The sequence below is a fragment of the Vulpes lagopus genome, chromosome 21 (assembly GCF_018345385.1).
Source record: "Vulpes lagopus strain Blue_001 chromosome 21, ASM1834538v1, whole genome shotgun sequence".
Taxonomy (NCBI): Eukaryota; Metazoa; Chordata; class Mammalia; order Carnivora; family Canidae; genus Vulpes; species Vulpes lagopus.
This window is the reverse complement of record NC_054844.1, coordinates 24,948,841-24,963,743: the sequence shown is the minus strand read 5'-3', so window position 1 is coordinate 24,963,743 and position 14,903 is coordinate 24,948,841. Positions and strand designations below refer to the sequence as shown.

Genomic DNA, 14,903 nt, shown 5'->3' with positions numbered 1-14,903 from the left:
TTTTAAAACAAATAATGTTAAGAGTGTTCTTTGTGACACAAAATATTTCTTTAAGATGGTTATTGATTCACCCATTGTTGTATGTATGACACATGGGCACCATGTGTAAAATGCTATAGTGGCAATAGGAACAGGGTGCTGTGGAAACACAGAGTTTGCCTGTGATTATGCCTCCATGAGTTAGGCAAGCTTTACAGAGATGACATTAGAGCTGGGTAGACCTACACTTTAGCCCTCATATCTTATCTAAGCTCCAAATCTACATATTCTACTGCCTAATTACATCTATTAGATGTCTCTCAGGCACCTAAAATGCAACATTCCCAAAACAACTAACAAGCTCTGCCCCTGAACTGGTCTTTTTTTTTTTTTTTTTTTGTAAAATTTTATTTATTGATTTAGAGTGAATGAGAGGGAAACCATGAGCGGGGGCGAGGAACTGAGGGAGAGGAGGGAGAAGCAGACTCTGCTGAGCTCAATCCCAGGACCCTGCAATTATGAGCTGAGCTGAAGGCAGATGCTTAACCAGCTGAGCCACCCCCTTGGTCTTCTAATGTTCCCTATCAGTGAATGACCCTGTTGTGTGTCTAGCTATTTAAGGCAGAAACCTCAGTCATCTTTGAGACATCTGTCATTCTTCATATGTAGCCCATCATCACATTTTCTGGATTTTATCTACTAAGTGTCTCTCAAATACATCCATACAACTATATCTCTACTATCATTACCATCTCTCTGATCCAACCTATTAATTTCTTACCTAGTATCCCATAGTCACCCCCTAAATCGTCTCTCTACTCTTGTTTAGCTAGAATAGCTTTCATAATACTAATCCTGACCATGTTCCCCTTAGTTTACAATCCTTTATTGCTTTTCCATTAGCCTTAGGATAAAGACCCAGCTATTTAAATTTCTTAGTAGGCCCTGCATTGCCTGGTCTGTCCTCCTTTCTCCTCGCAGTGTACTCCTCTCCTCTGTTTCAGCCATGCAGACCTGAAATTTGAAATTCTTCATGCTCCCTCCTGTTACAGTATCTTGGCATCTTGCTCAAATACTCTTTCCTTCATTTCTTTAGTTATTTTCTATTATCCTTTTAGACTGAAACTAGTTCTCACTTGTCAAAGAAACCTTCCCTGATGTCTTAAATAAGATCACATATCTGTGCAGATGCTCATGGTACTGTGTACATCTTCAAAGCTTTGTCAACTTTATAGTTTGCATTTGTTCATTATTATTTTGTTAACATCTGTTCACTCTATTTTTCTGTAAACTCTGTTAAGGCAAAACATGCTCACTGTTAAATCTTTCTATATATTTACTTTCTAGACCCTTCATTTTATGTTTCCTTTCATGAATTCATTAGGATTCAGTATGATCAGTCATGTATTTTAGATTCCTGAAGCTTTCTTTCAGTATTTAACCATGTTATCTTATTTAATGGTGTTAGAGGAGAGCAGTTGTAGATTCTTAAATTTTTTTTTTGAAATTTTTGCTGTTGACTTCCAGTGCAATGACTGAAATGATAAAATTAATTATTGAGAAATTTTGGAGGGAAATTGAATATTTATTTTAATCAGAGCTAGTATCCACATTCCATTTGGTATTTTTCTAGAAGACTGTATAAAAATAATGTTCTCCCAAAAGTATTTTCTTTTCTAGAGTTTAAACTGTTTTTGAAAGTCTGGGGTAAACAATTTGCAGATTGTGACCTATTTAGTAATGTTTTTCTGGTTTATTCTTAAAGGTGATACCCACATAGGTGGCAGCAGTAGAGAAGGTTCATTTAAGGAAACAATAACATTAAAGTGGTGCACACCCAGGACAAATAACATTGGTAGGTATTTTAAAGAAATTGAAAGAGAAAAGAATAAACCAAAAGTTCTTAAAGTGTGTGTATGTGTGTGTGTGTGTGGTTCATTAGTCTGTTTCTTTTTGAATTTTTGGTTTTCATTGTTTTAGGGGCTCAATGAACATTCTTTATCCTCTTTTAATTGTGGAAATATTCCTGTGTATTCTCTGAAATCAGTATTTTCTTCCATTTCAGAATTACACTATTGTACTGGCGCTTACCGAATTTCACCTGTAGACGTAAATAGTAGACCTTCCTCCTGCCTTACTAATTTTCTTCTAAATGGTAATTTTCAATATTTAATTGTTTTGTCTGAGAATAATACAAGTGAAATTATTAGTAAGAGATGTGAAAATCTGAACCCTAGAAAGCTCTTTAAAGATAGTCTTTTATCTTTTGGGATATTTTATCTTTTGGGAGATATTTTATCTCCCAAAACTCTTCTAAAGTTACATAATTGTGAGTACCCTTTTAGCAGTTTTACTAATGTTTAAAAATAAGATGACTTTATGTCTTTCAGGTTGTTGTATATAAAAAAGTGTTACTTGATATACTTAATTTAAAAATTTGGTTGTTAAAGTCTAAGTTGGTTTTTTGGGTAGAATAATACAGACTATTTATTTTGGCCTACTGAATTTTGAATTGCGTAGTATATATGGGCTTCTTTTTGCACAGTTTACCTTAATCTAAATAAACAGTTTTTTAGTATTATGCCATATGATTCTTTCACATAGGACTTTAAATCTGTGGTTTCCTTGTGTGAAAATTAAAAATTATTAGAGTCCATTTACTAGATTTAAATTCTTAATAGCTTTCCCAGTGATTCTTGTGATGAACTAACTTTGAAACCACTGATATAGCAGATCAAAATTAAGCAAAATTTCATTATCAGTTATATGAAGTTCAGATTAAATCGGTAGGGGCACCTGGGTGGCTCAGTTGGTTAGGTGTCTGCCTTCGGCTCAAGTCATGATCTTGTGGTCCTAGGATCAAGTCCTGCATTGGACTCTTTACTGAACAGGGAGCCTGCTTCTCCCTCTCATTCTCCCTCTGTGCTCTCTCTCTCTCTAAAATAAATAAAATCTTAAAAATAAATAATCTTCAGTCATGTGAAATAGAAAGTAGTTATGATAACCATGTTGGTATATAGGAGGTATTGTGGAATTGAATGGAGACTGCTTTCTCCCCCAAATATTGTGTAGCTTTGGTAATTGGAGAGTTATCCAGCAGTTGTCTCACTTTTCTTCTTGATGTCCAGGAGAAAAAATTTATGTACTTATAATGTGTGAAGAATGTAACCAAAGATTCTGGGATTACAGAAGAAAGGGAGTCTTCCTGTTCTAATAAAAAACTTGGTAACAAAATTTTTCTAAGTGTCCAGCTATGGGGGACAGATTAAGCCATGGCCCACCCAGAAATGGATCCTTTTGCAAAATGAAATGAGGAAGATCTCTGTACTGTTAACAGAGTGACCCCTGGGACATTCTCTTAAGTAAAAAACACCGCCACCAACAAAACCCCAAAAAAACCCACCAATTTGTAGATAGTACCCTTTGTGCAAGAAGTGATGCATGTGCTTGTTTTTTAAAAGAAATAATGGTTAAATAAAGTAAAAAAATAAAAAGACATTGTCAGAATTAAAAAAAAAAAAAGTAGTCAGAGACTACTATACTTATTTTGGAAAACTATGTAATTATGTAAGCTTGGAGTGACCAAGAGAGAAAGCTAAGGCTAGAATTTAGACTTTTAGGACTTGAAATGCAGATATACTGAATTAGCAATGTTGCTTAAAATGTGAGGTTTAATGAAATGAAAAATCTAGGCATAAATATTAAGGGAAAAAATTAGAGCCTATTTGAACTTCATCACTGATAGAGTAATCTTGCTTTTGACAGGTCGTTCTGTTTTATTGGAACAGCCACGAAAGTCAGGTTCCAAAGTCATTAGTCATATGCTTAGTAGCCACGGAGGAGAGATTTTTTTGCATGTCCTTAGCAGTTCTCGATCCATTCTAGAAGATCCACCTTCAATTAGTGAAGGATGTGGAGGCAGAGTTACAGACTACCGGATCACAGTAAGATTCTAATATTGATAAATTTTGTGTTTTGACTCTTGTCACCATTCAGCAAGTACTTATTGAATGCCTATTAACATGCTAAGATCTGTGACAAAATGGGGTTTGGAGAAGTTGCTGATTTATTATTTTAATTAGGTGATCTTTCTTTAATATTTAAAAGAGCTACTTATCACTGTGTAGTCTTTCTTCTATATTCAGTATATATCTAGAAGTATACAGATAGCCTTGATATCTGGAATTATAAGAAAGGATGGAAATTGATTTGACTGATATTTCAGATGGAAGTTTATTTTCTAGTAACTTAATGGCAAATAAAAACATTTCAGTATTTGGTTGCTGCTACTTTGAAATAACATTAAATTTTGGTCACTTAACGGTATATACGAGGAAGTTGTGTCTATTTGGGGTGGAAATTCTATTCTGATTTTAATTTTTCAGTCCCCCTCCCCTCTTTTATATTTGGTATTTCATGGTTATTTACTTTGAGGGAGTTGTGAAAATCAAATGTGATTAATGTATAGGAACGTACTTTGTAAGTCACAAAAGTGTATGCTGTAGGTAATGATTTTTGATTAGGCTTTTCTTTATTATTTTTATATCTTTTTTAATAAGAAAACTAATAAGTATTTGTTGTAGAAGATTTAGGGAATATAACAGATGTCTTTTAAAAACAAAGGCTATAAATTACCTATAATTCCATCATCCAAAGATAACCACTTTTAACATTTTGATGTTATGCTTAACCTTTTCCTTTGTATATGATATAAAAGAGTAAAACTATAGAATTGAAGAAAAATGAGCGTTTCTGGGCTTTTAAAAAGTAGAAAACTATAAATGCTTTTGTGCTTGAGGCTTTCTTCATCTCTACCATAATAAAGGCTGATAGGCTTCATGTTCAGAAGAAGGGAAAAAGATTACTAAGGGGCTGTTAGAGGAAAAACTATTGCATGTCACAGGGCAGAAGACATCAGGGGAACAGACTATTACATGTAATCCACACTGAGACATTAGGAAATAGTTTCTAATTTTATTTTATTTGGTTATCATTAGGATTTTGGTGAATTTATGAGGGAAAACAGATTAACTCCTTTTCTAGACCCCAGATATAAAATCGATGGAAGTCTTGAGATCCCTTTGGAACGAGCAAAAGATCAGTTAGAAAAACACACCCGTTACTGGCCTATGATCATTTCACAAACCACCATTTTTAACATGCAAGCGGTAAGTATTAAATAGTTTTCAGCCTTTTTTCTAGATTAGTTATATGTTCTTTACAGATGCCATTTCTTGAGCAAAGAATGGAATATATGAGTCTGCTACAGTTAAAGAATTAGAAAATTGAAATGATGGTTATAGGTTATCTCACCATGGTGATGTTTAAAATCAGTTGACATTCTACCTAGATGCTTTGATATTTGTTTTTCAAGACAGATTTTCTTTTTATTTCTTAAAAAAATTCCAACAGGTAGTTCCATTAGCCAGTGTTATTGTAAAAGAATCTTTGACAGAAGAAGATGTGTTGAACTGTCAAAAAACAATATACAACTTAGTTGATATGGAAAGGAAAAATGATCCTCTACCTATTTCCACAGTTGGTACAAGAGGAAAAGGCCCTAAAAGGTAATTCTTTTTTCTTACTTTCTTGATATATCCCATTTATTTGATATATACTGTTTTTTAAGCTAAATTATTCCATGTGTAAATTATATGGTTGGATGTGTGTATATATATATATATATATATATATATATACACACACACACACACACACACACACACATATATGATTGAGGTGAGATGGTATAAAATCTAGAATAGCAGAATTGGATTTTATAACTTAGAATCACATTGTGAACTGTCTTAGGAAGAAAAAGTCCATGTTTAATGATTCCTTTTAGTTTATTTTACCAGTAGCAAGTGCCACTTCAATATTGTTTAAAGAGTATTTCTCAGAACCTTATTTTAAATCTTTACTTCAGAGATGAACAATACCGTATCATGTGGAATGAATTAGAAACTCTTGTCAGAGCTCATATCAACAACTCGGAGAAACATCAGAGAGTCTTGGAATGTCTGATGGCATGTAGGAGCAAACCCCCAGAAGAAGAAGAACGAAAGAAACGAGGAAGAAAGAGGGAGGACAAAGAGGACAAATCAGAGAAAGCAGTGAAAGATTATGAACAGGAAAAATCTTGGCAAGATTCAGAGAGGTGACTTGTTGATAATATAGTTCCATGGTGTCTTTTGGCATGTCGCATGCTACGTATAGCACATTCAAACCATTCATTAAATATATGTTTATTTTGTTTTAACTATGATTTTATCATTTTTAAAATCTAAAATGTCATGGGGTTAAGAGTTGTAGGGACACGTAGGTGGCTCATTTGGTTAAGCATCTGACTCTTGGTTTCAGATCAGGTCATGGTCTCAGGGTTGTGAGGTGGAGCCCCTTGTCAGGTTCCACATCCAGCCTCCCTCTCCCTCTACTCCTCCCACCCTACCCCTGTGGGCAGGCACTCTCGCAAAAAAAAAAAAAAACGTTGTAATTCTTTTTTACTGTTGGGGCAAAGGTAGTGTTTAATTTTTTCTTAATGAACTTCTGAAAATCATAATATACCATATTTGGTATCTATTCACTTTATGTGTTATGAATATCACAGACATGTTTTTATTTCTTTGTTCAATAAATACTAAATGCCAATGAAGCATTTATTTTATTTTTTTTTAAGATTTTTAATTTATTCATACGAGACAGAGAGAGAGAGAGGGGCAGTGACACAGGGCAGAGGGAGAAGCAGGCCCCATGCAGGGAGCCCGATGTGAGACTCGAACCTGGGACTCCAGGATCACACCCTGGGCGGAAGGCAGGTGCCAAACTGCTGAGCCACCCAGGGATTCCCCCCAGTCAGGCATTTAGTGTAAGATTATTGCCCTGGAAGAACGTACGGTCTTATGGTAGAGATAGAAATGTAAGTCATTGAGTATAGCAGAGTGTGGGGAAGGTGCTGTTATAAAAATAGACACAGGATGTCCTTGAAAACATAGAGGAAGAGCATAGTTTTACTTCTGAAAACCTTCCTCAGTAATATACTCTTTTTCCTTAGTTTGTGATTTATATGGTAATGTCAAGGTTAAATTTTAAAAAACATTAAAAGTAATAAAGGCTTCTAAATAAAAATATCATAACTTTTCAGCTGGTTTTGTCTTACATCTCCTTGCCAGAAATCAGGCAAAGAATCAGGTAAATACTATGATGGCAATATTAGTAAGTCCCTTAAAAACAAAACAGAACTTACTATGGAAAATTTCAAACATATATAACAATAGAACAAATAGTTACTCATTTATTTTTAACAATTCATGGCAGATCTTATTTCATATATTCCACAACCACTCACCTCACCACTCCCACCATCACTCCACCCACATGGGAATATTTTGAACTAATTCTAGAAATCATATCATTTCATCCAAAAATAAGTAGAACATTTTATTCTCTTTGACCATAGAAATTCATTTCTTTCTTAGGGCTGCTGAACTTCTGAAACAGAATTAGCTCACATTAAAAAGGGGGCGGGGGAAAGTATTCTTGTTTAGACACCACTGATCTTTTATGTATTCTGAAAGTTTCTGTCTTCTGATGAAACTCAAAATGAGCATGGAGTTTAGTTCTTAATTTGTGAAATGTGAATACATTCCCACAGCACATCAACTAGAGCACAAATGGTAGTAGATTTCTTAATCTTATTTGTAAGTTGAAATAGGATTTTAACATTTCTTCCAAAGATGACATTTCTGTCATCTTTAATTTTAACTTAAATTTTCCGCCCATGTTTTATTTTACAGAGAACTATATTACTGAATTATTACATTATTATGATGAAGGAAAAGGGAAACTTTGTATTTAATTCATTAAATTCTCTTACCTGATTTTAGGTTGAAGTTTATCTTTTGATTAGTTTCTAGGTTTCCTCTGACAGCTTATCTTTTTTTAAAACTAATTTGCAAAGTCTAGTTTAATTATTGAACCAGTCAGATTTTTAAAATTTAAACTTTAAATTTTATTGTTTGTCCCTCTAAAAGATTAAAAGGAATCCTGGAACGTGGAAAAGAAGAATTGGCTGAAGCTGAAATTATAAAAGATTCGCCTGATTCCCCAGAACCTCCAAACAAAAAGCCCCTTGTCGACATGGATGAAACTCCACCAGTAGAAAAATCAAAAGGTAGGGTAGAGGGGCACCTGGGTGGTTCAGTGGTTGAGCATCTGCCTTTGGCTCAGGTCATGATCCTGGGGTCCTGGGATTAAGTCCTGCATTGAGCTCCCTATGGGGAGCCTGCTTCTCTGTCTGGCCTGTATTTTCTGCTTCTCTCTCTCTCTCTCTCTCTGAGTCTCTCATGAATAAATAAAATAATTTTTTTTTTTTTTTTTTTTTTTTTTTTATAATATATGTTTTATTTTTTTTTTATTTATTTATGATAGTCACAGAGAGAGAGAGAGAGAGGCAGAGACACAGGCGGAGGGAGAAGCAGGCTCCATGCACCGGGAGCCTGATGTGGGATTCGATCCCGGGTCTCCAGGATCGCGCCCTGGGCCAAAGGCAGGCGCCAAACCGCTGCGCCACCCAGGGATCCCCAATAAAATAATTTTTAAAAAAAGAAAAAAAAAGAGTAGAACTATGGTAGTAACTGTGTGTGTAAAAAGTTTTCCAATTTAGTTTGTTTTCTGCAGTGTCATTTAATATTGTTGCATATATGAGGAAGAACTACTAAACTATTCCTGGATGCTGTTTGGGAGATTCTCTTTACAGCCTTGGAAAATACAGGCAGAAAAATCTATTTGTTGGCATTAAAGGAAAGGTAGTGTCATACCTTCATTAAAGAAGCCGTTGGAAAATAAGCACTTCTACTGTAAAGTCTGTATTTTAGGAAATTTTAATTATGTAAACTTGAATTCATTTATGTTCTGACTCTATACTAAGTATGCTAGGTTTGTTGAAGACAAACTCTTTTCCTTAAACTCCTTCTGAACTTAAGGAAATATCTAATATTACCTGCCTACAGTGTGGTGTCACTGAGTGAGTTTCAGTAAAGGTATATAAGTAATGTTTTCATTGTGAAAAAAGCCACAATATTTTCATTTCATTTTATCTCTTATTTATCAACTCAAATGCTTAATTTCTTCTTGAAGGAATTCTGGGTATCAGAGATATGAATTGGGTTTGGGGGCTCCTGAAATTGTAGACTTTAGTTGTCTTGAAGATAAATTAGATTTAGTCTTTTTAGGATAAATGGCAAATGGTGTAACAAAAGATTGTCTTGTTTTTTTGCCACTATGCTTCTCTTAAGGCAAGAACACCTGGGGTCTGGACATAGGGAAAAGCCTTATTTTTTGTATACTCCTCCTGTATATATAATGCCTTGTTTATTTTTTGTATACTCTTCCTGTATATATAATGCATGTAATATTTTTTGTATACTCTTCCTATATATATAATGCATGTAATAACTGATTTCTTTGAAATCAGTTACATGTCCTAAGTCACATGTCTCTTCAAGAGCAATCTTGTATTTGCCTTTCAGGCATTTGCCAAGGTGCCTAGAAAATAAATAAATGTCTTGATAAATTATTCTATTTCTTACAGGCCAAAATATACCAGTTGATTAGGATGACAAATTTAGGTTTAATTTAAACAATGCTTCGATGTTCCTTGGAAAATAGAATTGTAAAAATTATTTATTAGTGGCAAAGAGTTACAAGCAACCAAAACACTATTAGTAAGAAAATAACTAAGTAACAGTGTCCATAGGGTGGAATTTGTATAGCTCAAGAATAATGATTATTGTTCCTTCTTGCTAATGTGTATCATTCAGATTTCAACCTAAGTCATTTTTCAGGAAAGACTTCCCTTATCTCCATTCATAATTAAGTTAGGTGCTTCGATTGCATCCCAGGATTACACAGGGGTAGCACTTAGAGTCCTGCACTGACATTGCTTGACATCTTGCCTCTACTACTACTTTGAAACATTTTAAAAGATTGGGCTTTTTATTTTTTAAGTGGGATCTATGCCCAGTGTGGGGCTTGAACTCACGGCTCCCAGACCAAGAGTCTCATGCTCTATGAACTGAGTCAGCCAGGTGCCCAAAATGCTGGGGCTTTTTAAATTTACTGTTCTGTTACTACCACTCAATTTCCTGGCCCATAGTAAAAGTTCAGCTATTACTTGTTGAATGAGTAAATGAATGAAAATAGAAGGTAAAGGGAAAAAAAGCAGGCTACAAAGCCATTTATACCATGATCCCCATTTTATTTTTAAAAAGAAGTTTGTATACACACTTAAACCGCTTTTCACTTTATTTCTTTGTCACTTTAAATTAAATAGATTGCTAATGCTTCACACAGGAGGCACTGTATAGAGTGGCCCGAATGAGAAGCAACTTGGTTGCAAATTGCTGTTTTCAAACCTTGTAACTTTCCTTTCAAGGCTAGTACTTGAAATTTGTTTTTTCTTCCATTCTGTTTTAAAACCTAAGTCACATGTCTCTTCTGATCAGCAAAATTTATGGGCCTTTTATTATATACTTGAGTTTCATTTGTTTTGGAAAATGACTTCCCAAGACTCTCCAAAATGAATTTTGTGCCTGATGTATACTCTACATGGGCTATTCCAAACAAGCCCTCTAGATTTGGTGAAAATCTTTGCAGCTCTCTTTGTATGATGCAGTAACGGAAAAACCAAAATGTAATTTTCTTGATATAGATTGGCCTTGAAGAATGACTGGAATATTTAAAGTTGTTAGAGCAGTGGTATTATGGATGATTTTATTTCCTCTTTTATATGTTGTTTTCTAAATTTTATCTAATGAACCTGTATTAGTTTTATAATAAGAAAAAGAAAAGACTTTTGTTAATATAGTTTTGGAAAATGTATATGCAATCATTTAACCTCTTTTTTGGTGTGCAATTCTGTGAGTTTAGGCAGTGTATACAGTTGCAAGACAACCCACATCACAATCAGGGTATAAGAAAAGTTCCATCACCCAAAAGATTCTCTAGTACTGCACCTTTGGGTTTTGTTTTGTTTTGTTTTTAAAAAAAGATTCTATTTATTTATTCATGAGAAACAGAGAGACAGAGAGGTAGAGACACAGGCAGAGGGGGGAAAGCAGGCTCCATGCAGGGAGCCCAACATGGGACTTGGTCCCGGGTCTCTGGGATCATGCCCTGGGCTGAAGGCAGCGCTAAACCACTGAGCTACCCAGGCTGCCCAGGACTGCGCCTTTGTAATCATCCTACACTCCCCTTACCCCCAGCCCCTCATAACCATTGGTGTTTTCTCAAGGCAGCATACTTTATAATTTCATTAATATGTCATTCTGAAAAAGGCACAAAGTATGCTGCCTTTTGAGGTTGGCCTGTTTAACATAGCATAATGCATTTGAGATTCATCTGCATTGTGTGTTTGTCAAAGGGTTTTTTATCCCATTGAAATAACTAGCTTTATTAGAGTTTACCAACTCATTTTTCCAAACTGGCTGTATCATTGTATCAGCAGCAGTTAATGAGAGTTCCGGTTGTTCTGCATTCTCGAGAGCAATTGTTGGAATTTTTTTTTTCTCTTCTATTGGTTATATAGTAGTAGTTCATTGTGGTTCGAATTCCTATTTCTCTCATGACTGATGTGGTTCGAATCCCTATTTCCCTCATGACTGATGGAGCCTCGTTCCAATTCCTTTTTTTCCATCCGTACATATTTATTTAATAATAAAGGGATCATTCAGGTGTTGTGGTTATATTTAATTGGGCTGAGGGTTTTTTGTTGGATTTTGAGAATTCTTTATTTTTTCTGAATACAAATGCTTTGTTGAGTATGTGATTTGGCAGTATTTTCTTCCAGTCTGGTTTGTCTTTCTCCTAACAGTGACTTTTGCAGAGCAGTTTTCAATTTTGATGATGTCCAGTATGTAAAAAAATTTTTATGGTTATGCTGTTGGTGTTATCTATAAGAAATCTTTGCTTTACCCAAAGTCACATGGGTTTGTTCCTACATATTCTTTAAGGAGTTCTGTACTTTTAGATTTTACATTTAGGCCATGATCCATTTTGAGTTTGTTTTTTTTTATTTTTTCCATATGGTGTAAGATATGAGTCAATGTTCTTTTTTTTTTTTTTTTTTTTTTTTATGTAATGTCCTAATTGTTCCAGCAGCATTTGTGAAAAGACTACTTTTTCTTCATTGAGTTGCCTTTGTATGTTTATCAGATATCAGTTGATTTTATATGTGAGAGTTTATTTCTGGGTTTTCTGTTCCATTGGTCCGTGTGTCTTTCCTTTTGCCAATATGATACTTTTATGATCACTATTAGCAGAGTCTTAAAATCAGGTAGTGGGTTTTCTTTATTCTACTTTTCAAAATTGTTTTGGCTGTGCTAGTGCTTTGCCTTTTTCTCATATTATACAGGAAAGAGAAATTTGTTACAAATTTGGCCTTTGGTTAGCATCTGGGAAATTGGCTTTTAAAACGTTCCCTAAATGATGATGTTATTTGGTCTTACATCTGAACTGAACACTTGCTTTCCACCTGACAGTCTGGACTTTTGGTAATTGTAGTTTGGTGGAGAATGCCCTTGTGTCCAGCTCTTAATAAAAAACCCAGGATTCTGGGGATCCCTGGGTGGCCCAGCAGTTTGGTGCCTGCCTTTGGCCCAGCGCGTGATCCCGAAGTCCTAGAATCAAGTCCCACATCGGACTCCCTGCATGGAGCCTGCTTCTCCCTCTACCTATGTCTCTGCCTCTCTCTGTGTGTCTCTCATGAATAAATAAAACATTTTAAAAACAAACAAACCCAGGATTCTGAATCTTACACGGGCTTTCCCTGCAAAAATTTTGTGCACACATGGCTACATTTTTGCTGCTGGAGGGACTGTGCCCTTGGTGTAAACCCCTACTGTAGGGAGAGAGCATAGAAAGCCTGCAAGTGGATTCTTCTGTCCTTTGCTTAGTGTATCTTTTGCTGTTACTGCTCTGGCTGTATATCCTTACTCTGTTGCAGCAGTGATTTTTAGTTCAGACTATAACTTTATGTTTAATTACTTGAATCCTTCCAGAAAATCACCAGACTAGTAGTCTTGGGGTCTTGGTGACCCCTAAACATTTAGAATAAAGGAAGGATTATATTGCTTTAATTATATAAAATGAACAATGGAATTAAAGATAAGTTTTTTTAATTTGTAAATCTTGAAGTAATGAATTATTCTGCCTTTTTCCTCTTCTTTTACATGTAACAGGGCCAGTGTCTTTATTATCCCTATGGAGTAATAGAATCAATACTGCCAATTCCAGAAAACATCAGGAGTTTGCTGGACGTTTGAACTCTGTTAATAACAGAGCTGAATTATATCAACATCTTAAAGAGGAAAATGGGTCTGTATTATATATTGTAGAAGCTGGTTTTGCTAATTGCTTTATTAAAAATTAAAGTAGTAAACACTGCTGTTTGTTGTGTTCAGCAATTTTTATTACTAATATAATAAGTTGATACATGTTACCTATAAAGAGAAAAAATTAACTTCTTTGATTCTTGGTACTTATAAAAGACTTGATTATATTGATTGGAACCCTGAAAGTATTTACTCCTTAGAGCATTTCATTGCTCAGTAGACATCATAGACGGAAAAATCGGGGAACACTTAATGTACAATACTGAATCTTACAAAAAAAATAGGGGAGAAAAAAAAGGGGAGAAATACCTTTCTATCAAGTAATACAGTATTAGGAGTGTTGATTTTAATTGAATAAGTGTCAGTTCTGATTATTTTAATATCCTTTTTGGAAGACCTCTTGAAAATGTATTGGTAAATGAGTTTATTTAGCAGAAAAGGAAATAAATTTTTGGCAAAATGGTAGGGTTTTTTTTCCCTTTGCTTTAAGCTTGACGAGTTATCATAGAAAAAGTGACCTTTGAAATGAAACCTTGGCAAAATTAGTTTATTTCTCTGAGCTTCAGTTTTCATTCATCTGCGAAACAAGGGAGGCAGAGTAACCAGAGGGACCCTAATTGTAGTCCTTTTCTAGAGGACTGATGTTCTTTTGTTCTATGAATATATAAAGTTTAATTTCGTGTGAAAGTTGGAGAAAAAATATGAGTAGTTACTGAACATTTTATTTTACCAGCTCATTTTTTCCTTCTGTTTTTCAGAATGGAGACAGCAGAAAATGGCAAAGCCAGCCGGCAGTGAAGAATGACTTGAAGAACTAAAATTTACTATATTGCATACATATTTTGGGCAGAATTTGATAAAAGTACTTTTACAGCAAGATTGTATAGTTACGTTGCCTGGACTGGTTTTTACATTTTTAAAATATTTCAACTAACTTTATCTTTTTTGTATTAATTGTAAAATTGGCACATATATCAAAAAATATACATTTGAAATTTGTCCTCCCAAATCACACAAATTTATTTTATGGTAAAAGGATGTTCCCTCTCGAAATGTTTTTTAAAAAATTCTTAGGCTTCTCTTTGCCAAATAAAACTATTAAAATTTCTGAAATGCAAAATATTGGGAGTATTCTTTTAGAAGAAAGATAGTTCATTTAATGACTAACAATTTTTAAAAATTAAAACTATCAGGATTTAGGTGAGATTTGCAATATTTGATATAAAATCCTTCCTGTTAGTCTGCAACATATACAATGCTTTTCCAAATAAGAATGTTGTTTTGGTTTATTTTATATTTTACTTTAAATTATTTTGTGTATGTATTGGCCTTTTAAAAGCAGAATTTATGTTTACCCATTTGAATAATGTTGCGGGTTTTTTTCCTGCTAAAAATGTACTGTCCATTGACTTTTCATATTGAAAACATAAAGATTACTTCATAGACTTAGAAGAAAAGAAAGATACTAGGTTGTTTTTTAGCCCAGAATAGAATCTTGATCTCCTTACCTCTCAGAAATGTCGTGGTTGTATGGTG

The 14,903-nt window shown here is 34.4% G+C and overlaps 1 protein-coding gene across 3 annotated transcripts in view; it reads left to right on the top strand.

Moving 5' to 3' along the window:
* Positions 1 to 14,487, top strand: part of INTS13 (integrator complex subunit 13) — a 29,171-nt gene extending 14,684 nt beyond the window's left edge. For all 3 annotated transcript variants that reach the window (XM_041736784.1, XM_041736783.1, XM_041736782.1), the window contains 9 exons: positions 1,745 to 1,834; positions 2,045 to 2,134; positions 3,745 to 3,923; positions 4,977 to 5,147; positions 5,392 to 5,546; positions 5,906 to 6,136; positions 8,010 to 8,149; positions 13,215 to 13,350; positions 14,126 to 14,487. In XM_041736784.1, the coding sequence (XP_041592718.1) occupies positions 1,745 to 1,834; positions 2,045 to 2,134; positions 3,745 to 3,923; positions 4,977 to 5,147; positions 5,392 to 5,546; positions 5,906 to 6,136; positions 8,010 to 8,149; positions 13,215 to 13,350; positions 14,126 to 14,165 (1,232 nt within the window). In that variant the 3' untranslated portion in view covers positions 14,166 to 14,487. The remainder of the gene's footprint in view (positions 1 to 1,744; positions 1,835 to 2,044; positions 2,135 to 3,744; positions 3,924 to 4,976; positions 5,148 to 5,391; positions 5,547 to 5,905; positions 6,137 to 8,009; positions 8,150 to 13,214; positions 13,351 to 14,125) is intronic.
* The last annotated feature ends 416 nt before the right edge of the window (positions 14,488 to 14,903 follow it).